At 53.3% G+C, this 26,541-nt stretch overlaps 1 protein-coding gene across 1 annotated transcript in view; it reads left to right on the top strand.

Moving 5' to 3' along the window:
- Nucleotides 1-211: 211 nt before the first annotated feature.
- The window catches only part of Arhgef17 (Rho guanine nucleotide exchange factor 17), a 59,582-nt gene continuing 33,252 nt past the window's right edge, over nucleotides 212-26,541 (top strand). Inside the window, 1 exon segment of the mRNA NM_001401823.1 lies at nucleotides 212-3,807. Coding sequence (NP_001388752.1) covers nucleotides 634-3,807 — 3,174 coding nt within the window. The 5' untranslated portion in view covers nucleotides 212-633.

Here is a 26,541-nt window from a genome sequence, read left to right as displayed (position 1 = left end):
CCGCGGCTTTCCCAACGGACTCCCCTAGAGGGTCGTTTAGGTCTACACAAGTTCTAGCATCCTGTTTCTCCTTCGGCTCCTCCCCGATTCCCTCCCCCCACAGTGTTCCCAGCCTCGCGCGCTCCCGGAGCCCACCCCCTCTTTTGGGCGCCAGGCCCCGCCCCCCGCCCCCTTTCCTCTGCCTCAAAGTTTATTTGCAACAAAAGGGAGCTGAGAGCTAGCTGCTTAGGGGGAGGGAAAGGGAGCCGGAGCGGGATCTCGAGGGGAGGCAGGCCCGCAGCCGGGCTTGGCAGGCGGAATTTGAGTGCAGGAACCGAGCCTTAGGCCCCTCGCCCGCAGGACCGCGATGCCCCTGGCCTCTCCCGCAGAGGCTAAGGTTGGACCTGGGGTCGCCACCGGGGCGAGAGGGGCCGCTCAGGATGGAGCTCCTGCCTCCTGTAGCCGCAGAAACTTGATCTTCGACTGATAAACCTCTGCTCACGTCTCCATACCCTCCACCACAGCCGCCGCACGCTGCTGGTGCAGGACCCAGATTCTCGGACCTCGGCCACTGCGCGCCCTCGGAGTGGGGGTGCAGGGGGGGTTGGCCGCGGCGTCCCGAGGCCAGCCCCCCCGGAGTGACTGCCACCAACCATGGCGGACGGGTCCCCTCGGCCCCCACTTTATCGCAGCGTCTCGTTTAAACTGCTGGAACACTGGAGCGGCGGACCGGGGCCGAGGGAGGAGGACGCGGACACCCCTGGGTTGCGGCGCCGAGCTTCGTGCCGGCCAGCCGCGGCAGTCCCGGGCCAGCCCTCCCGGCGCGTGTCCAAGCTGGCGTCGGGGCCCCCGGCCGCCCCCGCGAAGCCGCGCCCGCTCCGCAGCCTCTCGCCATCGGTGCGCCAGCTCTCCCGGCGCTTCGACGCGGCGCGTCTGGACGACGACTCCACTGGTGCTCGGGACGGGGGCTGCTCCTCCGTCACCACAGAAGAAGCAGCGGAAGGCTCTGAGCGTGGGGCCTGGCCCAGCGTCACCGAGATGCGCAAACTCTTCGGCGGTCCGAGCTCCAGACGACCCAGTGTAGACTCTGAGGCCCTGGGTTCGACCAGCCCCGACAGAGTTTCATGGGAGCCCCCAACTCGTGATCCCCGACAGCCTCCGACGCCACCTCCTCGGACGTGCTTTCCTCTGGCTGGCCTGCGTTCTGCGCGGCCTCTGTCCGGGTCCGGGATCGAGGGGAGGCGACGTCGGCAGCACCAGCAACAGGAGCGGGCGCAGCGTCCGGCGGATGGTTTACATTCTTGGCATAGCTTCTCCCAACCGCAGGCCGGGGCCCGGGCCTCCTCCTCCTCCTCCATTGCCTCCTCCTATCCTGTCAGCCGCAGCCGGGCTGCTAGTTCCAGCGAGGAGGAAGAGGAGGGACTGCAGGCGCAGCTTGGGCCTCAGAGTCCGGCCTACCTTGGCGGCCACTCTTCGGGCAGTGAGGAGGACCCAGATGGTGAGGATGGTCGTCGCTGGAGAGGGAGAGGACTCCGGCCTGGAAGCTCCCTGTTGGTTCACGGCTGCAGCCAGGACAGTGACGAGCTAAATTTGGGGGGCTTGGGATCAGCAGGGAGTGTCAGGAGCCCCGAACCTCCGACGTCTCCAAGAACCTCTATGGAGGAGTGGGGTACTGGCACACAGCCCTGCGTCCCAGGTCCCCAGGAGAGCTTAAGGCCTATGTCCGACACTGGGGGCGCACCTTTCCGTGTGGCTAAGGTGAGCTTTCCTGCGTACCTGGCCAGCCCGGCTGGCTCCCGAGGTAGTAGTCGCTATTCCAGCACTGAGACCCTCAAGGATGATGACCTGTGGTCAAGCCGCAGTTCTGTGAGCTGGGGTGTATATCGATCCCCAAGTTTTGGAACTGGAGATGGGCTCCTTCTACGGCCCCAGACTAGGTCCCGCAGTAAAGGGCCTGTGGGCACCGCAAGGCCGCTGAGGGATGGAGGACTGGAGCTAGACAAGAACCGACAACGCAAGTCACTGTCGAATCCAGATATCGCCTCTGAAACCCTGACACTGCTCAGTTTCCTGCGTTCAGACCTTTCAGAGTTGAGGGTCCGAAAGCCCAGTGGGGGCCCTGGGAACAGCCCCCTAGATGGCAGAGACTCACCATCAGCAGGTAGCCCAATGGAGCAAACTGAGTCTACGCTGTCCCAAAGTCCAACATCACCCACCACCCGGCCCACCCTCAAGGACTTGACAGCTACCCTGCGCAGAGCAAAGTCATTCAGCTGCTCAGAGAAGCCCATGGCCCGGCGTCTGCTCCGCACCAGTGCCTTGAAGCCTAGCTCCTCAGAGCTCCTACTGGCAGGTTCTGGGGCAGAGGAGGATCCATTGCCACTCGTGGTCCAGGATCAGTATGTACAGGAAGCCCGTCAGGTTTTTGAGAAGATACAGCGTATGGGTGCACAGCAGGATGATGGAAGTGATGTCCGCCCAAGAAGTCCCGAATGGGCAGGGGATATGACCCAAGGGCAGCGGTCTCAGGAGGAGCTCTCTGGCCCTGAGTCCAGCCTGACAGATGAAGGCATTGGAGCAGACCCTGAACCTCTTGGTGCTGCTGCCTTTTGCAGCCTAGATCCTTCAGGAGTGTGGAGACCCCTTTCCTCAACTTCAGCACAGACGAACCACCACCGAGGGGCTGGGACAGAAGACAGCCCAGGTGGGAGGCCCCTTGTGTCTCCTGAGACCCCTCCAACACCAGGTGCCCTCCGCAGGAGGCGAAAAGTACCCCCCTCAGGTCCTAATGGGACTGAAGTAAGTAATGGGGAGATGAGTGAGGCCTACAGGTCCCTGAGTGACCCTATTCCACAGCGTCACCGGGTTGCCTCCTCAGAGGAGCCCTCTGGGTTCTCTGTGGACAGTAATCTTCTAGGCTCACTGAACTCTAAGACAGGGCTTCCAGTGACCCCAACTATGGATGAGGGCCTGACCAGTGGCCACAGTGACTGGTCTGTAGTTAGTGAAGAGAACAAGAACTATCAGGAAGTCATTCAGAGTATTGTTCAGGGGCCTGGGGCCTTGGGGCGTATGGGAGAAGACAGGGTTGGTGGCAAAACCCCCAAGAAGAAATCTCTGAGTGACCCTAGTCGCCGTGGGGAGTTGACTGGGCCTGGATTTGAGGGCCCTGGGGGGGAGCCCATTCGAGAAGTGGAGCCCGTGCTGCCTCCCTCCAGCAGTGAACCTATCCTTGCAGAGCAGTGGGCGGAGCCAGAAGACCCGGGTCCTGCTGGGGGCAGGGCACAGTCTGAGAGGTCCCTACCGGCCCCACCTGCTTCCTCCACTGCCCACCATGACTTCCATCTTGACCCCAAGCTAACCAATGTTCTCTCCCCTCGGCTCACCCGCCGAGGCTCCAAGAAGCGCCCAGCCCGGAGCAGTCACCAAGAGCTTCGAAGAGAGGAGGGCTACCAGGACCCGACTGGTAGCCTGACACAAGTTCGGTCCTCCTCCAAACATGTTCGCCACGCCAGTGTGCCTGCCACCTTTACACCTATTGTGGTGCCTGAGCCTAGGAGGTCTGTGGGACCCCCTGTGGCTGTACCAGAGCCTGTGGACTTTCCTGTTAGAGGCCATCCCACGTTGCAGGCACCGTCACTTGAGGATGTCACTAAGCAGTACATGCTGACCCTTCACTCTGGTGACTGTCCTGCTCCAAGTCCTGTGGACCTACCCTGCCTGCCTCCCTCCGCACCACCCTCCACTGAGACCAAGCCCTCTGGGGCTGGCAGGGCAACTCCAGATGATCCTGCCCCAGTGAGCAAGTGCTGTAGCAAGCCACAAGTGGTAAGTCCTTTGGAAGGAGTCGGGGGAGGGTACATGAGAGCCATGGCACCAACTCGGCAGGAGCTTTTGTGAGTACTTATTAGGCAGGTTTCCAGACCCAAAGGTGCTTATCAGTCCTGGAATAGAGTTAATGGCACCTGGCTCCTGTTAACTCAGGACCTGAAGAGGCTTCAGGATGCTGCCAGTGTCAGAGGGTCTGTCTGTCTGCTCCAAAGTGTTGTGGTGGTGGCTGCAAGGGCCCTTGGGATGTCTCTGAGATTTCCATGGTTCTTTGTTAGAAATGCACTAGAAGTGTGGATGAGGGTGATGACGTTGGGCCAAGGCTCCGGCCTCAATGCCCAACACTTCAGGCCAGTTAGCATGCTCTTTTCTTTAAGCCTGTTCCAAGACCTGGGAGACTTAGGGACCAGCCTTACTTTTGGGAGCAGCAGAGGGCTTCACGGGTCCAACCCCAGTCTTGTTCTAGTTTTCTGACATTGGCCTTTCTTGTGACTTAACCTCCTCATATATAGAACTGGGTCTGAGGGATGTAGATGGTGCAGATTATGCAGAACTGGGAGAGTCTGTGTTGTGAGTTTGGGTAGTTTACAGGACCAGTGCCAACTCACTTGTCTTCCGTTAGAAGAGCTTCAAGCTAAAGTTGCTAGGGAAGTGGGGTGACAGACAGGCTTCTGCTGAGGCTCAGTGGCAGAGGCCTCTCAGAGGGATTGAAAGCAGTTCTGGTCTCTGTAGACAGGGCTGCCTCTGTGAATCAGGGTGGATGCCCTGGCCCCTTATCCTGCATCTGTTCACCTTCCCACCTCCTTCCTATTAATCCCAGGCCTGGGTCAGGGAGCTCATTCCCACCCTCCACAAAGCTCTCACTTCTCTTATCTTGCATCAGCTATGCCTGGGTTTTGGCCATGGATTGAGACTGGCTCTAGGCAACATCTGCCCTGGCATGGGAAAGTTGCAACTAGATTTGCAGCTCTGGCCTGGAAGCTGAGCTCAGGGATGGCCTGGGGTTATGTCAACTGTGGCCTGCCTCAGCTCCCACTGTGTTGCTGACTTCAGAAGCTGGGAAACCCTACACCCTGGACTAATTTGGTCACTTGGCTTTTCAGAGCTCTTAAGGGCCCCTCTAACTCCCTGTTTCTGTTTCTCTCCCCTTCTTTCTATTCCTCCTGCCCCAGCTCTGCACTTCCTTATGGAGTGGGTAGGGAGGGACAGAGAGGTAGTTGGCAGAGGGGACTTTTGGACCTGTCTTTCCTTCTGAGACCCCATTAGCGAAACCTGAGCACCAGGGCCAGGTCTGTGCTTGGAAGATGGGAGGAAGGAGTCCCAGCTTCCTTTTCCATGTAATAGGGTCCTATACCCATAGGTACAGTGGGAGCTGAGGGACTGCCTAGGGAGTCTGGAGGAGAGACCAAGAAGGAAAAAGTTTCATAGGACTGGTTTTTGCCTTGTTTCACATTCTCCAGCAACCTCCCTACCTGGGAGCTGTGATCATGTGGAACTGAGCTGTCCCCTCATATACAAGCTTCCCTGGCCCTACAAGAGGCTTTCTCTGACATTTCAGGTCCTCCTAAATCTCTAGGCCCAGTTGGATATTCTCTCTCAGCCCTTAGAAGAGAGAAGGGTGAGTCTGTAATTAGAAGAGTCAGACTGGAGATGCACAGGGCTTGCCCTGTCCCTGTTAAGTGGATTGCTCTCCCTTTCTGTAAAACGGAGATAATGGGCTAATACCCAGAAGGCTCTGTAGGTGGGTGGTGGTGCGACCATTCCCTCCCCCAGGCAGGAGGGAGGACAGAACAGGCTCTGCTGCCTCAGCTTCTTCTTGGTGGTCAGATTTGGCTTCCTCCTCCCCCCACTGCTGTCTAAGCACAGGGTCTAGGGTCACCTGGTGGACTTTATTAGGTTCAGGAAACATTTGGGATGACTCATTCTTCACCCCCACATTAAGCCTGGAAGTCCTCCCATCTGCTACCTTGATCTCATTTTTTGCTATCCTTTTCCTTCTGGCTTCAGAAAGATGGGGAGCAGCTGTCCACTCCCCCTTCCTGCCGGCTCTTCTTGAGTAGAAAATGTTTCCTTGTCTCAAGCCTGGGGCTCCAGTCACGATCCCTGCACTGTGGGTAGAGATGATGTGGCTTGGCCTTCAGGATGAGAGGGGACAAGAGAGTTGTCTTATTCTGCTTATAGAGCATGAGCCAATGTAAAGCGCTCAAAGAAGAGGACAGGAGTCTTGGGGAACCCCAGACTGGATCTTGAGCAGCGTGCAGTACCTCATGCTCAAGTGTATCTTTCAAGTCAGAACTTTCGCACGTTGTAAGGAGTCAGGAAGCTTGGGTACCACGCACTGCTTAGCCTCTGACTCTATCTGGACCTGGGCAGTCAACCCATCTTTGCACTGAGGGAAGCCTGATTTTTGAAGTTCTGAAGGAGGGGCTCATGCTGCAGCCTGGCTAAGGGAATGGGGTAGGGAGAGTCTGTGTGACTGGAGGAGAGAGAAAGTGTTCTCTGTGTACTGTGAATGCGGGCAGCTCAGCCTGTGGCTCACCAAGGCTGTGCTGCACAGACCTTCCTGTTTCTCCGATTCCAGGTCTCTGGCTTCTTCCAGTTAGGCCCATAGTTGCCTCTGTGTTGTTCATGGACCACCCTCTGCAGGAAGGCGTTCCTCTATTGGGCTTCAGAGTAATCTTAGATAGTTTGTTTCTTCTGCCTGGTACCCCTTGACACTTGAACCACCTGTAGCCCAGAAACGGGCAGTCACTTGTCTCTGAGAATTGTGGGTAGCTGAATCGTGAGACGTTGACATACTGAAGTAGCTGTATCATGGCTGTTGTTCATTGCATGCCATTTTGTGGCAGACACCAATGGTTCCTTGTCCTGTGAAAGATGGCATATTCAGGGTATGGAGTCTCTCTGAATCCTGGCTTATCAGTGTCTTAAAGAGACTGGATCGAGGGGTTGTTCCCAGTCTCCAGGTGAGACTGGCCTGCCATCTGAGAAGGGGCGTAAGTCAGGAACAGTAGGGACATCACTTTCACGTTGTATTGTAACAGCCTGAATGTGTTCCAGGTGTTACTTAATTCACCAGGGCCTGGTGTTGGTTAGGAAGAATTCTGAGAACCGAAAAGGGAGATTTCTGAGCCCAAGGTCACACCACAAGGCCAGGCAGAGCTGGACCCAAGCCCTAGAACCTCTGGCATTGTTCCCCTCCCACTCACCAGCAGCCCTGGCACCCACCTCAGCCTGCCCAGCTGCCCTGCCTTCTGTGGGGCTGGGCGGCAGCCCTTCCCACCACTTTTGTCTGGCTGGCTCCCCCTTGGCTGGGGACTTGTGGAGGCAAGTTTCCCTCCTACCCCTCCTTGGCTCTTTGCTGTGATTCCCCCCACCCCTCGTGGAAACTGCTTCCGTGGGGAGGGTATGAGGTGATAAGGACTTTTGGAATTCTGAGTAGTACCAAATATCTATAATTAAAGTCTTGTCACCCAGCAGCGGGGTGGGATGGGGGAGGACAGGCAAAAGTGTTGTCCTTTTCAGGGCTTATTCCCTGCCCCCTTCATTCCTAGGACTCTGTGGTATTGGAGGAGGGCTGCTCTCCAGGAATGAGCCCACCCTGCAGGGAAGAGTTGGGGGAGGGACCAGAGTTGAGCGTGACATTTTCCAGCCCAGCATTTCTGGAACCAGCTGGATCTGAGACGCTGCAGCTAATCCTGTCCCCAGCCCCCTCTTCCAATGTAGGGACTTGTCCCTCCTGCTTTCCTTCCTCCCATCTGATTGCTACTGCAGTGGGATGGAGCCTTCCGCAGGCAGTCTGGGAGCTGAGGCACTCATCTGAGAATCTAGAAGGAGCTTAGGATGGTAGTCTGCTAGCTGGTAGAGGAAGGTGGTAAGGTGAGGAAGCAGCTTGCATCGAGGCCTTGGAACCTGGGAGAAAGGATGGGTTCTAGGAGGAGGCCATGACATGAGCAGAGGCCAGGAGGAGTCTTTCCCGGACAAGTTGTTGCAATAGAAGTTTGAATTTAGCATCCGTGCACTATATATAATACCCTGAGTACCCGGTCTCTGAGTCAGGCACCATTCTAGTGCAGAACAACAGCAGTTCCCAAAACAGAGGCCTGCTTTTATGGCCCTTCCAGACTGGTAAGGACATGTATCTGCGAAGGAGGACACTGTCACATAACAGAAGGTTCGGGGGTGGGGGGGATAAAGCAGGGTAAACAGGTTGAAGATGACAGGCTGGGGGACAGTTTTAGATCATGGGGTCTATAGAGGCCTGCGAGCGGAGGCGGTAACATCTGAAGCTCAAAAGAACTGAGGAAGAAAGGTAGCTTTCCTGGGCCTGGGGTTTGGGAGAAGGCATATTGTGGAAAGAAAGAAACAGCAAGGTCCCAAGGAAGGGACACTGAGTAGTATGGGCAGCCATTGGGAGGACTTGGCATCTACCTGAAGTGAGAGCGCGGCAGGGTCAGAGGGCTCTGAGTAAGGTAATGACCCAAGCTACTGTGTGGTGCTAAGATAGCATGGAAACAGTGAAGCCAGTCAGAAGGCCACAGAAGTAAGCCATGATGCTAGCCTGGGCTAGGCGGAGATGTGGAGGAGGGGCGTTTCAACTGAAGCCCCAGGAGTCTAGACATCTAGTACCCAAGAGAGCAAGGTGCTGCCATTGGCCAGATGTAATGGTGGCACTTGCCTTTTATCCCAGCACTCAGAAAGCACAGGCAGGCAGATCTCTGTGAGTTCGAGAGTAGCCTGGTCTACATAGCGAGTTCCAGGCTAGACTGGGCTATAGAGTAAGACCCTGTTCCATAGGGGGAAAAGTGTAGTGAACCCTACATCTACTGGAGGGCCATCTGAGAATTCAAATGGCCTGCATGTCATGAACCGGGGCTCAGAGCTCAGCAGCCTGGCACTGTCCTTCTGCCTTTGTCCACCCCTGGGAGGCCCCAGAGTAGAGCTACTCTACTCCAGCAGCTGGCAAAGTGCGAGAGGGGTCACTGAGGAGGGTATGATGATAAAGCTGCCCTGCAGGGGCTCACCTCAAAGACCAAGAGGGCACCTCAGGCCCCGGTGACACAGGTGATAATGCCATGTAGAGCAGATGTGTGACGTGCACTGCAGCCATTGTGGCCCCTACCCAGCTCTAACGTGTGTCTCCTGGAGCAGAGAGCTTTTGCCAGCTACAACAGCCCTAGCCCTCCCATCTAGTCTCAAGCTGGGTGAGGTGAACAAGCAGGCTCAGAGCCAGCAGAGTTTTGCCCAGGGCTTCATGGCTCATGAGTAATCTGGCCCTAGGAGTCCTGCCTCCAGGTCATATATTGGCCCCAGAATTCCCAGTGAGTCAGGTTGGCAGAGATGCTGGTGGTAGTCCGGGGGAAGGGGGAGCCTGCGTTTCCCAGAAAGACTCGTAACCCTGGCACACTCATTGGGAAATGTGCCCAGGAAGCCTGGCGCCTTGCTGGCAGGCCCTGAAATGGGGGCCCTGGGTCCTCTGGGAAGCACAAGCTAATCAGAGAGGATGCCTTCCCCCATAAGACTTGATACCCCACCACTTCTCAGGCCTCTGAGGCTTCCTAGGAGTGGACAAAGGCAGACAGTGCCAGGCTGCTGGGTTCTGAGCCCTACTTTTTGACGTTCAGTCTGTTTGAACCCCCAGATGGCCCTCTAGTAGCTCTAGGGTTCACTAGGTTGATCTGTAGCTATAGGGTTCACTGAGGTGATCTGGCAGACTGTGGGGAGGTCTGCCCAAGGAGTTAGGAGACCAGGGATGCATAGTTTTGGAGCCACAAGTTCCTTCAAGACCTTGAGCCCCAAGATTAAGCTTCATTTTATGTGTCTGAGTGTTTTGCCCCCATGCATGTATGTGCACCGTATGCACACCTGATGCCTAAAGAAGGCAGAAGAAAGTGTTGGGTGCCCTGGAACTGAAGTTATGAATTGTTGTGAATCACTATGTGGGTGCTGGGAACCGAATCGGAGTCTTCTGCAAGAGCAACAAGTGCTCTTAACCTCTGAGCCTTCTCTCCAGCCTAGATCAGCAGACTTAAAACCATCCCTGGGCATGGAGAGGCTAAGGCGGCGGCAGAGGGACTTGAGGTGGGAAAGACAAACCAGGGCTGCTGTGGTGTGGTGTGTTGGCTTCCTGTTGCTGCAATAACAGATAATCACAGCTCAGTGGCTTCGGACAGCATTTTATAGTTCCTGAGGTTGGAAGTCTGATACGGGATTCACAGAATTGAAATGTGTGTGCGAGAATGGCTGTTTCCTTCTTGGGTTTAGAGGAAAACAAGTTCCCTTGTCTTTTCTAGTCACTGGTGGGTGCCAGTGCTCCTCAGTGTGTGGCCTCTAGCTCAGTCAGTCTCAGAACCAGCGAAATAGCGTCGCCACCCCTCTCACCCAGACCTTCCAGCTTCCTCCTTAAGGGCTCTTGGTGATTATATTAGGCCCACCCAGGTAACTCAGGACCCTTAGTGGCACTTGTAGAGTCCTTCCTGCCTTGTAAGACATCATGTTCACCAAGGTCCCCTATAGGAGTTGGTCCTGGGGATGTCTCAGGCCTGCTGCATTTCTTCCAACCTTCACTTCTTTCCATGCTTGTCTTCTACTCACGAAGCAGTCAACACAGAACACTTGGTGGCCAGTAGGGACACACAGGGAAGGTTTGCATCCAGGGAGCTTTTTTTTCGGCAAGGGTCCTAGTGTCTGAGGTGACTGAGCCCAGGCCTGGAAGGGTAGGGACAAATATGTCAGTGAATCCTTTGGGAATAGGCTTGGCCTCGAGAGGTGGCTAGCCTGAAGTTTGTTGAGTAGACATCGAAGTGAAGCATCTCCCATGAGGGGCAGTTTGCTGAAGAGCTCAGAGCCAGGGAGAGCAGGGAAAGTGGGAGCTTTGGGAGGAAACAGAAGCCACAACTGGGCTAGCCTGTCCTCATCAGAGCTGGGAACAGATGAAAAAGTGAGAGCTATGTGCTAGAGATGTTGGTTTCATCCTGAAGTTAGTATGTGGTCAGCACTAAAACAAGCACTTAGAAATTCCCACAGCATACTGGATGGGGCAAGGTCTGCCCCAGTGTTAACATTGCTACTTAGTAATGCTCAAGAAACGTTAGTTCTGCCGAGCTGGCAAGGTAGCTCAGCAGGAGAAGGTGTTAGCCACTAAGTCTGACAAGCTGTGCTTGATCTCTAGAACTCACACTGAAGAAGGAGAGAACCAGCTTCTACAAGTTATCCTCTGACCTGTATAGGCACTATGTAACATGCAAGGACACATGCACACAAATACATAAATGTAATGATTTTTTAAAAGCAATCTTATCTCTTCCTTTGTGTCTAAGATACTAGGATATGAGTCTGAGATTCTGTGATTCAGCCATGGAGCAAAGGGCAGAGCTTTAGACAGGAGACCACAATGTCTCAGTAGCTTGGATATTTAGAGTTGGTGAGGAAAGAGAGGGACTAGCCTGCAAACGTATGGCCTCTCTCTGGTTCTAACACTTTTCTTCTGCCAGCCCCAACTACAGCTTGCCTGGGGTGGCTGAGCAAAATTTGGAAAGGAAGAGCTGAGCCAAAACCTGCTCTGGGTCAGAGCTGCAGGCCCAGGGGCTCGGACCCTTTACTTCCTTTTCGGGTCCCAGAGTCCGAGTGCCTGGTGGCTAACTCTGCCTTGCTCGCTGGGTGATATTTAACAATGTTAATATGTTAATATTTAACATTGGACCTCAGCAGTGAGCCTGGGTTTCCTGCTCTACAAGATGGAGTTACTGAGGAATTACAAAGACAGAAGGATACTGTTCATAAAACCTAGGACTCTGGGGCTAGACAGCTCTCAGCAATGTGGCCACTTGGTGTGTCCTTTGAGTTGTAACCCTCAGAAACTAGAAGCCTTTAGTTATGACGTGAAGCATCCTGACCACCACCATCCCCCAAGAGCCCAGACCTCCTAACTTGATTTTGTTGGTTGATTTGAGATTGATGTCCTTTGTCTTGAGATTCTGGAGGCAGGGAGGGAGAGGCAGGCAGGTCTGGGGCCAGCAGTAAGGCTGGAGGACCAAGGCAAGCAAGCAAGTGCAAGGTTGCTGTCAGTTTCCTGTTTATTGGTTCCCAGGGGGTAACAGGCCCTGCTCTTTGCAGCAGTGTGGAGCAGGAGAGAAGGAGGCCATGCTCCTGGCTGCCAGCCAGCCCCAGAACTGGGCCTCCTGGGACTGCCGAGACCCCGTTCCCCCACCCCTGGACAAACATTCAGTTCTTTCCCAGGACGGGGCACGGGAGGTTAAGGAACAGATGTGGAAGGGAAGGGAAGATGAGAAGGACCCTCCCCCGCCCCCCAGTAAAAGTCCTGTGGACTGGATCTTTCTTGGCTGCTGGTTTTGGTTCTGGTACATGGTTGTCAACCCTGGGTGGGTGTGTTGAGACACCATAGCCCTGACAAACCAGGAGGTCAGAAGGAAGAAAAGACGGGTGGGGCCTTGTGTGCCAGAGTCGCCCATCTGGAAAGACTCTAGACGGCAGCTTTGCCTTCTCACGGAAAGTGAAAGTCTTGATACCCTGTGATAGCGAAGCCAACTCAGGAGTCCTCACTATGGCTGCTCCAGCCCGTTCTGTGGCTCCTGCCATGTTCCAGCCCAGCTTGTGGGTTGCCAGCAGGGGGTGGGGGGGCATCAAATCACCGAGAGTTCTGGAGGGGAAGTGATGGGGTCCACTGGCATTTGAGGGGATTGGTCAGAGCCAGGGCAGGAAGAGAAAGCCATTGTATGTGTCAGAGGCCAATGGAGAGCAGAGGTCTCATGTGAGCAGCACATGGACAGAAGCTGTACGTGCTGAGGCCAGCTCGAAGGCCTTGGTGTTGAGTCTCACCCCTAGGCAGTAGGAACCATGGGGATGAGGAACTCAGTGAAAGATGCAACTTTGCTTTGTGATGGTGGCCTGTGAGGTTCAGGCTGGAGGAAGGGGCGGTGGCGACAAGCCTGAGCCCAGGGGTGCAGGATGTGCCACAAAAGACTGTGGAGGGAGAATTTGGAGGTCCAGGTTAAGTTGAATTTAGGCTCAGAAACTCTGTAAGAAGCTGGGAAGAGGGAGTGGGATGCCCTCCTGTACCTGAGTCAGAAAAGGTGGAGTGGGGCAGGGTGAAGGGGGAGCCAGACCCTTCTCCGAGGCAGAACTTCTCTCTGTATTCTGGAGGGTGGAAGGCCCTGAGCCCTGACTCTGAGTCCAGTTTACTGCTCTTGTCCAACTTCAGGCTCCCTGCTGGGTGGAAGCGCCCTGCCACACACAGGGGTTCCCAGGGAACAGCCAGGGAACACCTCCACTTGGCTCTTTTGCAGGAAGTTCAATTCAAGGAGCATGCTCTGAGAGCAGGTTGACTTACTCTGTCGACTATGATCCAGGCCAAGTCACCCTGCCTCCATCTTCCTACCTGTGAAGTGGGAATCCCAGCTATGGTTCTTGAATGTTCGGACTCTCAAGAGTTGGGGTGCAGTAAGTACTGTGGTGGTTAGTAGGCAGCCTGGTAACACCATCCATAGTAGGACCTAAGTCAAAGCTAAGAACCCTTGTGATATTTGTCTCTCTACCGCAGCAGTGCTGGACTGTGGCCTGAGGAGGCCTTGAGAGGAAGCTGGGCAGAGACTGTAGGGAGAATACTGACTCAGATTTGATGATTGACATGAGCCTGTTTCCCCATCAGATGCCTGAGACCCTGCAAGCTCCTTGCTGCTTGTATGGCCCTCTTCTCAGCTCTGGCCTGGACCAGCCACTTCCAGGCCTCTCCCCAAGGCCAGCGGGGGCGTTGCCTGGGGCGGGTGCGGAATTTCCGAGGGAATGGCTAAATTCAGCCCCAGCTAAAAATAGTCCGGGGCCTGGCCCCAAAGCTAGAGGAGGAGGAGGAGGAGCAGGAGGAGCAGGAGGAGCAGGAGGAGGAGGTGGAGGAGGAGGAGGAGGAGAAGGAAGATGAGCAGGAGGAGGAGGCGGTTCCACCACCAGCAGCACAGCCCTGCCCTAAGCTTCCCTGAAGCCCTCTATACCTATGCCAGCCTTATATTTGCTCTTTTGGGGACCAAGAAGTGGAAGCTGGCACAAGAGCTGTAGAGGCATGGCCAACCAGACCCTGGGGCTAGAGGCAGTAAGATGCCTGGCTCAGGTCTCAGAAGCCATGAGTGGTGGGATTTTCCTCCACTGTGGCTGTGGCGTGAGTTTCCTCAGGTCCACAGTACCTGACTGTGGGCTCAGGTCAGGGTGTGAATTGTCACAACAGAGACCAAACACAAGTCTGGGTACTTCTGGTGTTTTGCTTGTTTTTTTATTAATTTTATATTCAGTTTTATGTTCGAGAGATCTAGTGGGTCTCCTGCAGGATAGACAAGTGCTCCAACTAGGGTGTTACACCCTCAGCTCCATGCGAGCATGTCATCTGTATTTACTCACTGAGTCCTCACGATGGCGCTGTAGGGAATAGGGACTGCCACTCTGCCCAGAGGAGCCTGAGCGTGGCACTGGGAGTCGCCTGCAGGTTGGGGCAGCTGAGTAACTGGCTAAGAAGGAGTTCATCCTCACAGCCCCAGAGCTCCAGCATCTCCAGGTGTTCATCGGGTTCCTGACTTTCAGAACTGCCATTGCTATGGTGAGCTCAGAATGGGACGAGATGCGTCCACTGGATTCACGGCCCATGGTCCCAGCTCCAGGGACTAGCACATAGCAGTTGCTTGGCAAATACTAGTGAGTGACTGCCCTTCGCTGACAGGCTGCTTACAAGCTGCAGAGGGAATGCACCCTGGGACTCTTCGCTGGATGCAGGAGCGTAACTGAGTGGTGTGGAGCTCCCTGCTTGTGCAGAGAGGTCTCTGGCTCTGGAGTTTGGGAAGGTGCTGGGATGGCCAGTCAGGGGAAGCTAGTAGACCCACCAGGGCTGGCGCAGTCCTGCCTGCAGTATCTGGAAAGCAGATCTCTTGGGCCACGGCCGGGGTGACTCAAATGGAGACCAAAAAAAAAAAAAAAAAACTTTCCATATTTGGATAAAGAGCCCAGAGAGGCCCAGGCTGACTCCCCCATCCAGGCCTCCTGCCCTGGCTCCTTCTGGGCCCCCAGCCCTGATCCCTGTCTGTCAGGTTTAAGTCCTGGGTCCAGGCAACCATGTACTCCCCTCCCTCAGTCCTCAGGCTATATTCCCTTCTGCATGGTCAGGCCTGGGCTGTGGGTACCAAATCTGTGCTAGGGCTGGACTTGAGGAGACGAGACCCAGCAGAAGCCACAGGCTGGAGGGCAAGTGTATACCAAAACCATTCCTTTACTGAGTGTTGACTTGAGAGCAGAGCCCCTCCCCCACCCAACACAGATAAAGCCAGAGATAAGCAACACCCATGCGTCATGTACACATCATTCACACTCCTTACGTCCCCAGCAGCTTCCCATACCCACAACCTGTGCTAGCATCAGAAGGGAGGACCCAGCCTGATTCTTCTCTGACCTTCCTCTGACAGCAGCAGTGTGGGGGCAGATAAGAGTAGCCAGATGTGACAAGTGACACACACTGGCCTTCTGGAGGATGCATACAAAGTAGTTTGTCCCTGTACAGAAGCCTCTGGATGCTTGACAGGATACTGGTCTGGGCATCAGACTCCAGAACCAGGACCGTGGGAGGAGCCTCACTCTGACGCTCATTGTGATTGGTGAGCGGTCTCACCGCTGACTGCACTACCACTCCTAACTTCTTTTCTCCTGTTTTTGACATGAGATCTCACTCTGTAGGCATGGCTGGCCTGGAACTCTCTAAACCAAGCTAGCCTCAAACACATAGAGATCTGCTTGTCTCTGCCACCAGAGTGCTGGGATTAAAGTCGTGGGCCACCATGTCTGGCTTAATCCTAACTTTTCTAATCAGCCCTGGTAATTAACTCTGAGATCAGCTGAGGGGAACCCAGGTAACCTAGGTAACCATTAAAACCCAGTTTAGCCACTGTCCACTGGGTCAGCCTGTGGCTACAGCGTGAATAATAAGAGATTCCAGCCCCAAGGAACCTAAGAACTGTGATACAGGAAATCAAGGCAAATGAAGGTCAGGGAGACTAACTTGGGGAAAGCAGGGGCTACTTTGAAGAGCCAGAGGGTCTTGCAAGTCAGGGTATCCAGGGTCCTCAAAGCAGAAAGAACTGTGAAGGCAGAGCTCTAGGATGGAGCAGCCTGTGTGTTTGGGTGCTGTGGAAGCTCCCTGCTCTGGAGAAGAGGTCTGTAGTTCCTCAGACTCAACAGCCAGGCCTAAATCTCTGGACTTGATCCCAGGCCAGTATTCCTTAGTTTTCAAAAAGAATAAGCCCCTTTCTCTACTGGCGTCCTGGCACAGGACTGTGAGACAGGCCAGCCACTTAGTGGCATGCAGACGGGGGTGTGTCTTACTGCCTGCACCACTCCTCCCCATACAGTGCCCCAGCCCTGCCTTAGGCTCCATGGGAAAGCATTCTCATTAAGGAAGAGGGAATCCAGATTAGGGCACAGAGAGCAAAGCAGTCCTGAGCTCAGGTTCAGCCAGCCAGGTGCTGTGGGTAAGAAGCATTCTGTGGGACTAGGTCTCCAGAGAAGCCTGACAGAGTACTTCACTTGTCTTGGTGATACCCCTGCCCAGGCCCTCTAGAGCTAGCCTGAGCTAACTTGGTCAGGAGGACAGTGAGTGATGAAAGAGTCTATCTGCCTGCTACTGCCACCTTTGCCGGAGGAACTGGCAGCAGGCCATACCTTCAGAGCAGGTAAACCGCCTAAGTATAGGTCCGGGGGTAATCGGTGAGTGACACATTCTTTAGAAGCCCCAGGAATCTTGGCTTCTCTCTCTGAGGTGATTTAGGTGAGAATCTGGAAGGACTTTGTCAGAGTTGAGTGTATCAATGAAGGTTTCTAGGAACAAGCCCGAGGGCTGGCAAGCACGTGACCCTTTAGGGCATGGCTTTGCCGTGGCCCATACCAGCCTACCTGGCTCCCGCACAACCAGGCACCCACGTCTTTAAGAAGATGGATGAGGTTGGGTGTGGTGACTTATTCTTGTAATCCCAGGACTCAGAAGGTGGAAACAGAAGGACCAGGAAGTCAAGGTCATTTTAGTCAATAGTGGAAAGTGCCAGGCCAGCCTGGGCTCTAGAGACCCTGTCTTTAAAAAGGAAAGTGCTGGAGACACGTGGCTTCCTTCCTTTTCAAATCCTGCTTGTCTTCACTGTGTAACCACGAGGCCCTAACCTCACTGTGGTTCAACACATGGCATAGGTACGTATAACGTGTGGATGATGACGGCGCCTATTATAGGGTAGCTCTGACAGCCAAATGTGATAACGTCTGGCGGCTGGTCTGGAGAGCCGCGGTGAGCCATAAAGCAAGTTGGAAGGGATGGAGATTGGTGGCCTGCCCTGCCTGAGGAAGGACCACAGGGATGGAGTGGAGGTGCTGTGCGATGGGGTACGGACAGTGGCTTAGAGCCACTTGGCAGGAGGAGGAGCTGAGCTCCTTGTGGAGGCTCCTGGCGCAGCTGTTTCTGGGAAAGGGACTCAGATTGGGTACAGAGCAGGGATGAGACCCTATGGCCTTGTACTCTGCTTAGATTCTCACTGGTCGACATTCCCTCCCATGTAGCTACCCATTCCTCACAGACCCAGGGCCCAGAAGTAGGTATAACTGCCATCATCACCCTGTAAATTCTGACTCCAAGGCCCTCATGCAGAATGGGGATTCATTTCAAAGCACCAGACAGTGGGCACTCAGCCCTAAAGTTCATGGGGATGGCCCTTTGGCCTAAAGAAGTGTTCTACCCGCCTCTGAAGAAAGGGCAAAAGCAGGCCTTGGTTCACTGCATGCAAAGTGAACAACTGGACTTCGTGGATAGTTGTCACCTGAGAGACTGGAAGTGTTGGAAAGGGGACCAGAAAGAGACACCAAAGACCGTGCCCTCGAGTCTCAGAGTTGGTTCTGGGTTACGTCGGTGCTCAGTGGCCGTCACTTCAGGACCTGGTTCTGTGCGTAGGTTAGGGGCACAGCTCCGTGCCAGGGATACCAGGAGGTGGTCTGAGCCAGGAGAGAGATCCACCAGACTGGATCTAACCAAGCAGTTCCTGCCCAGGGGGAGGAAGGAAAGTAAGCTGGAAGAGACCGTTTAGCATGGCCTCCCATGTTCTTTTTGTACTGCATAGTGTTTTTCCTGTGTGATGAGCCAACTGTGTGGTACCACAGATTAAAGGGCGTGAAGCTGCTTGTGGCTGCGTGTGCATCATGGTGTGATTCCAGCACTCAGGAGGCCGAGGCACGAGCATCGTTCTAAATCTGAGGCCAGCCTTGGCTACATCACAAAACACTGTCCCAAAAACAAAACAGAAAAGCTAAATAAGGCTGACCTAAGTGGGTAAAGGCACTTGCTGGCAAATCTAATGACCTCAGTCTCCAGGAGTCAACGTGGTAGGAGAGCTACAAGTTATCCTCTGAGTAAGTGTACACAAACACACACACACACACACACACACACACACACACACACAGTGTAAACAGTAATAATAATAGTAACGTTTAAAATTACAGAATATTCTCAGGTCTCTTGCAGTTATAAACAATACAATAGTACAGCAAAGGATCTGTACTACATCATTCTGTTGTGGGAGTGGAGTCCCTTGGGGCATGAGATTGCTAAGACATTATGTGTATGTGATTTGCATTTCGATGTTTCCTACATGCCCGTGCCTCTAGCGATGTGAAGAGGCATGACCCTGCTAACCTGACTTTTGGACAGTTACCAGTCCGGTAGGTACCCACGTCACTGTCACTCTGTCCTAACTCAGATTTTTTTCTCATAGTTTTCTCCTGTCCTGGTTGCTTGTTGGTGGCTTAGCCATTTCTAGGAAGCTTTTTAAACTCTGGGAGAGAGGATTTCGTTCTTCGACTGAGTTATGAGTTACAAATGTCTTTTCCTGATTTCTCACCTGATTTTTTGTCTTTTGTATAGGGTATATTTTGGTTCTGCAGAAGGCTTTGTTTCTAGTTCTTGTAAACTTTAAGAAGTTTTTGTCACTGGGTGTGAGAACATGCCGGAGTGTTGCGTGTGGAGGGCAGAAGGATTTCGTAGCATCCGTTTTCCTTTGTCTTTTTCCAAGTGGGTTCTGGGTATCAGCAGGCTTTTGGCATAACGGATATTACCCACAGGGCCATCTTGCTGGCCCAGAAAGGTTTTTAATTGTTTTTAAATGTGGTCCAATTTATCAAGCTGATCTGACTTTAGCTTTGGAGCCCTGGTTAGAAAGTCTCCCACCCTCTGGTGCTTTATGGCTTTTGTTTTTGTTTTACATCTCAATGTTTGATCTATATGGAACTTATCCTGCCGTGCGGTGGGAGTCACAGCACCGACTCAGCTTGCTTCCCCCCCCCCCCCCCCCCCGTGACTGGCGTTTTGAGCTGAGGACTCATAGTTGTGTTATCTTTCTGAAAGAGGGCGTGAAGGTCTGTGGGGGAGTGAGGCTGTGACTTTTGAGGGTCAGGGACAGAAAGGATGCAGAAGGAGCCGGAGTGGCACCAGAAGAATTCAGTGGCATTTGGCGGTGAGGGCACAAGTTGGCGGTACAGCATTCCCAAATTCCCTGGGCTGTGTGACTTCCACCTCCTCTCTGAGCCTCCAGCATTGCAGCGGGAGGAGACGCTGGATAGCACCCTGACGGCTGGGCTGACGGGGAGGGAGGAGGTGGGATGCAGAGGGTGGCTTGCTGGAACTTGTCGGAAGTACACAGAAGGCTGGCAGCCGGGCTCATTGTGTTCCTGGGGTGGGCAGGTGGGAAGGCCAAGGGGCGGGCGCCTGTTTAAAAATACCCACTGCAGCCTGGCACAGCAAGCTGGGAGGGGCAGGCCCTCTGCCCGCCCTCCAGATCCAGGAATGGCAAGGGTTACCAGGGTGTCTCAGGACAGTTCTCCAGTTTTGAGGTGTTCTTTTGCCCCACCATCAACAGGCACCCTCATCCTTGGGGTAAAGATATGGGGATGGCAGAGTGCGGACAGGTCTCAGAAGCTAACTAACCCTGCCACTGCTGTGGACTTGGCTTTTAATTTCTAGTGAGTCCTTGTTCCTTGGTGTCCCTAGCTATCTATCAAAGGGCACAATTGGCCTCGCCCTGACTGTCTCCCTGATCCATCAGTTAGAATAGAAAAGGGAGATCCTGGGAACCGTTCCTCACAGCCTCTATAGATGGGGATACTGAGGCCATGGAGGGGCTTTGGATTGCCATCCCCTGCTTCTGGGCTTCTGGACCTTCTTCCCTGCCCCCAGCGTGGCCTATACCAACTCCCCACCCCCACTCCAGGGCCCCAGTGGTCAAATTCCAGGGCTGCCATTGCCATGGCAACACCAGCTCACAAGGCCTCTCCTCTGGGGTTTTCCACAAGGCCCTTGTCCAGGGAGGAGGCAGAAGGGCCTCCCACCCTTAGGGACTAGGGAGTCAGGAGAAGGCTGGGGAGGACGTTAGGCCCAGCTGGTTTCTCATTTGTTTTCCAAACAAGAAAATGAAGGCCGATAGTACTGCCAGCAAATGGTTCTGTGTTGAGGCACAGAGTGGGAGGGACAGAGGTGACCATCTAGGCAGGGGCCTTGGAGCCACTGAGAAAGCCTCCTCCAACCTTACTTGGGGAGTCACCACCATAGAAAAAACCCAGACCAAAAGGTTTTGGAATGGTAGGTGGAGGAATCCTCCAGATCCCAGGCATCCATTGGCCCTGGCAGTCTGAGCTGGTGCCCAGAGACTGGAGGCTCCAGCACATGTGGCCCTTCTTCTGTAGGGCAAGATGTTCCCAGAGTACCAGTGAGGGGCGACTGAGCTCTTCAGTTCTGGGGTGTACGAGCAAGGACTGCCAGGGCCTATCTTGGAGGAGGCTGAACTAGTGGTTCTTAGACACATGCCTTCCAAGAGTCTCTTAGAGCCTTCTTCCTGGGGTAATGATTCAGCCTCATTTATAGCAGCCAGTATTTGTGGAGTGCCCTCTCGATTCCTGGTACTGTGCTAAATAAGTGCTTTCTACTCTCTGCGTTATAGATGAGAAAATCGAGGTACAGATTGGTCTTTCCGAGTCAGTCAGCCATCAAGAGTGTCCCTGGCTGTTTCCTCTTCTGCCCTGTCCCCATGCCTTGGCCCTGCCCACCGTTGACATTCCGGTGACTTCCAGGTGTGCACCTCCCCCCATCTGTACATGGAGACAATAGTTATGTTGGCATGAGCGCCTCTTGCTTTCATTGGATAACACAGTGGACTCCTTCTTTGTAACATTTCAGAGATCTTCATAAGGGCTATGACTCAGGCACCCTCCCTGTGGTTGGAATTGAAGCAGGCCGTGTGGGTAGAGTCCATGTGCTGAGAGCCCAGGCTGGCACTCTGGACAGATGTAACTGTCCTAACTCTTTTCTTTTACCCAGGGTCCCCTGGGGCTGGAGTCCTGTCTGCTTGAGAAATCTTGAGTGCTGCCTTGTCCTCTGTGACACAAGGTAATAATAGGGCCCACCTAGGAGCTTATTTTGAGGTTAAAGCTAACACCTGTGAGGTGCTTAGTCAGCAGAGAGTGGAATCCCTCCATAGACGGACCTGCTATTTTTAGGTCTTCGCTGTCTTCCTGTCCTGGGGCTCTGTAAAGTTAAGTGATTGGTCCCAGCCGCTTAGTGGTCAGTGGCAGAGGGAGGATTTGGTCTAGCCCACTGCCTAGGCTTGAGAACTCAGCAGGTTATGACTTGTGCAGAGACTCAGTGCTGTCGCTGAGTGGCTATGAAGTCTTAGGAGATTTACTGCTATGGCGTTCTGTAAACTCTATGGTACCGAGTCAACAACGGTGCCACTTACTGTTGACAGCTACAAGTCGAGAGATTCTGAGGACCCAAAGCTAAAGTTTCAGGAGTGGCCATTTGAGCTGTCAGGCTGCCTTCCTAAAGGTGGACTTTGGTCCTGGGACGTGGGGAGCAACCCCTCTGTCTGACACTGGTTGGCCTTCAGAGAAGCATCTTCTAGGAGCTTCTCTTTTAGTTGATGGGAAAAGCACAGAAAGGCCTAGAAGCACAAGCTGCTGGTGGTCGGGCAGAGGCAGAGATCATGCCTGCCAGTGTGGTCCAGGCCTAGTGGTGGCCCTTGGCTTGTGGGATCTCTGAGCCATGACTGGGTAGGAAACTGAGCAAGTTGGCCTGCTGTAATGACAGAAACTTCTGTGGGGTCCGGGCTGAGCCAGACACGCCAGGGTTAATGTAACCGGTCGGTAACAGTATTCCCTGGAGTGCATGGTCTGAGTCAGGTGAGGCCACAGTACATCCTAGCTTCCTGGGTATTTCTGGCCAAGAGAAGAGACCCTAAAACCCTGAGGCCCTAATGGGTCATGGTGGCACACGCCTTTAATCCCAGGAGACAGAGGCAGGCAGACCTCTGAGTTCAAGGCCAGCCTGGTCTACAGAGGCTAGTACCAGGACAGCCAGGGCCACACAAAGAAACCCTGTCTCTAAAAAAAACGAACAACAAAAACCAAAACCCTGAGGTCCCGAGACACTATTGGGAAGCAATACCATACGTCCAGCAGAAAGGAATGGCCCCAGCTGAGCCATAGGAGCACACACACCTTTAATCCTGGCACTTGGAAGGCAGAGGCAAGCAGAACTCTGTGAGAACTGGTCTACAAAGTGAGTTTGTAGACAAGGCTACACAGAGAAACCCTGTCTCAACAAAAACCAAAACCAGGAAACAAAGAGAGAGAAGGGTGTCAGTGTGGGGACCAGTCCCTCTGCCCTTTCAGGGAGTTGGTCATAGACATAGTGGCCTCGCTGTGCCTTTTCATCCCTCTGATACCTGCAGCCTTTGTCTCTGCTCATTCACACCTGTGTGCTGAGTGAATGCACTATGGGAACTGGGCTCTAGGCCTTGGTGGTGCCTCCTCCATCCGTCTGGAGCTTCCAGATCTTGTTACTGTCCTCTGGTGCCCTAGGGAGCATCCTAGACTGGCACCTCATAGTTCTCTGGCATGATAAAAAGGAAGGACTGCTTTGGGAGCCATGACCGTCCGGACAGTCAGTGCCTACCCTGGTCTGAGGTGAGGTGGCTGAGGGAGAAGATTTAAAGTTCCCTGGAAAAAGTGGAGCATAGTTTAAATGGGACCCAGCCAAGAGCCCATGGGTACAGGACCCAGTGCTGAGGAGGGAGAGACTGGCTGCACACTGGATCGGGAGGGCACAGCAGCAGCCGGAAGTCATCCACCTCATTTCCCTGGGCCTTTGGTAGCCTGAGCAGAAGGGTTTCTGGCATTGTCTAATTAGGGAAGATGGTCTCTTTTGGCTGTGGGGCTTTGAGAGTCCCTAGGATTTATACACAGCCCAGTCAGGCCCTGTTCTTTACTCCCTGGGGCTCTGGCCTGAGGCCTGCTTGGCCTTTCCCAGGGTGCCTGGCTCATGGCCCAATGAATCATCTTCCGCCCTACAGGCAAGACACCCCATCTCTATCAACAGTGTACAAATGGACCCCCCCCCATATGTGCCTGTCTGAAGGAAGGAGGGAATTGGAGGGGCTGGAATCAAACCGGAGAAACTTCCGTTCCCACGACCCTTCACCCCAGCCTCCCTCCGTGCTACTAAAATGAGTGGAGATGGGAGGCAGCCATTCTTTCTAGAGCAGCCACTGAGCTGTAGTTCTAGCATGTTCCAGGTAGGGAAATAGACGCTGGGGAAAAGGTATTTACAGCTAGATGAAGGAGTGGTTGAAGTTCATGTGGGGCCCTGGCTGGCCTGGGTAGCATTCTGAACAAGGTTTGGAAAGTTGAATGATTTTTTTAGAGCTCTTAGGGGAAGTCTCCTGGAGGTCATCACATCCTGGGGTTCTAAACCAAGGCAGTGCACAGACATGCGTGCAGGTCTGGAGGTACACCCTAGGAGCCCCTAAAATACAAACTTACCAGATTTATTAGCAAGTGCTACTCCTACCTCCACGGCCTCACAGGCGGTCATGACTGGCTCCTGACCTGTAAAATGGTGGGTACAGGGGAGAAATGGGCAGAGAAGGCTGAGTTCAGAATGGACTGGCTCCTCAGATGCTTCTTACATCGGCTTAGGTCCGATGTACCCTCCAGCCTCCACTCCTGCTTCTACTATCTGGGATAAGAAACTTTTCCTTCAAAGTCTAGAAGGCTCAGCTGTATCTGCTTGAAACTGAAGGGGGTGGAGTGACAGAAAACGAAAAAAGGGGGGGGGGGGGGACCCACACATTAAAAAGAAAAATCATGGCAGTTAAATTCAAACCACATGCTCTACAACCCCAGCCTGCAGATCTCTGCTGCCACCTAGGAGTATTTGGTGGAAGTGCAGTCCTGGTGCCCCAGCTTCTCCACTTGGGCTTCTCAGCCAAGCCTTTCTCCCAGTCTGATCTCTCTAGTGGGGAATTTAGAACCCTCTTGAGCTTTCCCACCTCCTTCATCTGTTAACAGAAGGGGAAACTAAGTCACAGAGCAATAAGGGCAGTCAGTAGATATATGTTATGTACCCAGTGTGTGTCTATTTGATACTAATTCCTGTTTTTATTATTCTTGTAGTCCTGAGGCAGGCAGACATTGAGACCTCCCTTCTATCTCCATCTTAGCCATCCAGGAAAATGAATACAGCTGTCACCCCCACTTCCTAATTCAGGGTGTCCTGGGTTTGGCCTAACTTCTTGATAATGTGCTCTGTGATCTGGCGAAGTCATATGGCTCTGAGGTGCCATTTACTTGGGGTTAGATCCAAGCTTGGGTCATTCCACTGAAGTTCTCAGCACACATCTGTGGGAACTGGGGTCTTTCCTAGACCTTGGTGCTTCTGGAAAATCAGAGAGGTGCTCCTAGATTCTGTGGCTGTCTTGGCAAGGTATAGATCTGTAGCATGTTGAAGAAGGATGGTCTGGGGAATTATCACAGGGCATTCAAGAACAGTGTGAGCTACGGAGAAAAACTGTACCCCAATTCCCCATTGAGGACCTGGCACTGTATGCTATACCCTGGGCTCTGGGATGTGCCAGGAGTTCCAGGCCAAGAGATGGGCAAGCCAGATTTAGCCATCAGAAGGCAGCCTGATTTCCCCAGCCTGGGGATGGAGGGCTACATCTTGCTTCTCTTACAGCCAGTAGATCTCTGATTTTTTTACTACTGCTCATGCTGGGGTCCCAGCCTGACCCCTGTGGGCCAACAGATAAAATGAGGGTTCATGCAGAAATCATCCCGGTTTCATTTTTCTGTCAGTATAGCAAGAGCTCTGGGTTCAAGCACGGCCTCCTACTGTCTGCAGGGCCTGGCGTCCTTGTCTGCTTCCCTGGGCCTCTGTCTCCTTTTCACTGTGAGTTTCATGGTGGTCAGGTGGTGCCTGCACTAGACTGGTTCTTGTCAGACTTAGCAGTTAACACTGATGTTTGGCTGGGGCCCCATCAGAGCTGTCAGTTGGAATACCTATACGTGGCATGTGGCCCGGCTTCCGCCCAACACGTAGGCCGAGTTTTATGAGTAAGCAGACTGCCAGGTCTCATGGCACAAGCCCCAGGTACTGAGGAGGCTGAGGTAGGAAAGTTCAGGGCCTGCCACAGGTAGATTAAGGATAACTTGGCCAACTTAGTGAGATCCCATGTAAAAGTTAGAAATACTGTTTTTAATGTCGAGAGCAAGCCAGGTGTGGTGACTCTCGCCTTTAGTTAGTCCCAGCACTTGCTAAACAGAGGCAGGAGGATTTTTGTAAATTATAGGCTAGCCAGAGCCACATAGTGAGACCATCTCTCAAAAACTAAATGAGGGCTGGAGGGATGGCTCAGCGGTTAAGAGCACTGACTGCTCTTCCAGAGGTCATGAGTTCAATTCCCAGCAACCACATGGTGGCTCATGACCATCTGTAATGAAATCTGGTGCTCTCTTCTGGCCTGCAGTCACATATGCAGGCAGAATGCTGTACATAAAATAAATAAATCTTTAAAAAAACAAACAAACAAACAAAAAACCTAAATAAACAGGCAGTTTAGCACTTGTTTCCCTTGCAGAGGACTTGGGTTTGAGTTCCAACACTGTAGCTCACAACACCTACAACTCTAGTTCCAGGGGATCCGACACACTCTTCTGGCATCCAAGAGCACCAAGCACGCATGTGGTGCACATACAAACCTGCAGGCAACACACACACAGGAAATCTAAATCTTTTTGAATAAATTAAAAACAAACAGAAGAACAGCTCGATGCTAGCTTGGTGTGTGAGAAGCCCTGGGTTCAATCCCTGACACCACAAAAGGGGGTTGGTGGTAGAAGAAGCCAGAAGAGCAGGTTTTCAGTGTCATGTGACTTCACTTCTGCCAGTGTTGTGTGTCTAACAAAGGTCCACCTAGGCTGAAGGGGAGGGCCCTGGGCCTCATCCTGTATGAGAGGACAGAATGTCAGATGGACGATTTTGTAGACACTAGCTTTGACAGATTTCACCTGACACATCAACCTAGGGTGACTGCGAGGAGAGGAGACAGTAATGGGAAGGACTCAGTCCATGTCTAATGTAATAAAGACTTTGTAATCGAGGGCTAGCCAGAGCGCTTCTGTTTTCTGTTTGTGATTATTGTGACTGTAGCTGGTTTTGATCGTTATTGAGAGACCTTTGAGTTTCTTTTTTTTTTTTTTAAGATTTTATTTATTATTATATATAAGTACACTGTAGCTGTCTTCAGACACACCAGAGGAGGGTATCAGATCTCATTACAAATGGTTGTTAACCACCATGTGGTTGCTGGGATTTGAACTCAGGAC

Source organism: Rattus norvegicus, chromosome 1 (genome assembly GCF_021556685.1).
Source record: "Rattus norvegicus strain SHRSP/BbbUtx chromosome 1, alternate assembly SHRSP_T2T, whole genome shotgun sequence".
NCBI lineage: Eukaryota > Metazoa > Chordata > Mammalia > Rodentia > Muridae > Rattus > Rattus norvegicus.
This window is presented reverse-complemented; position numbering and strand designations above follow the sequence as displayed.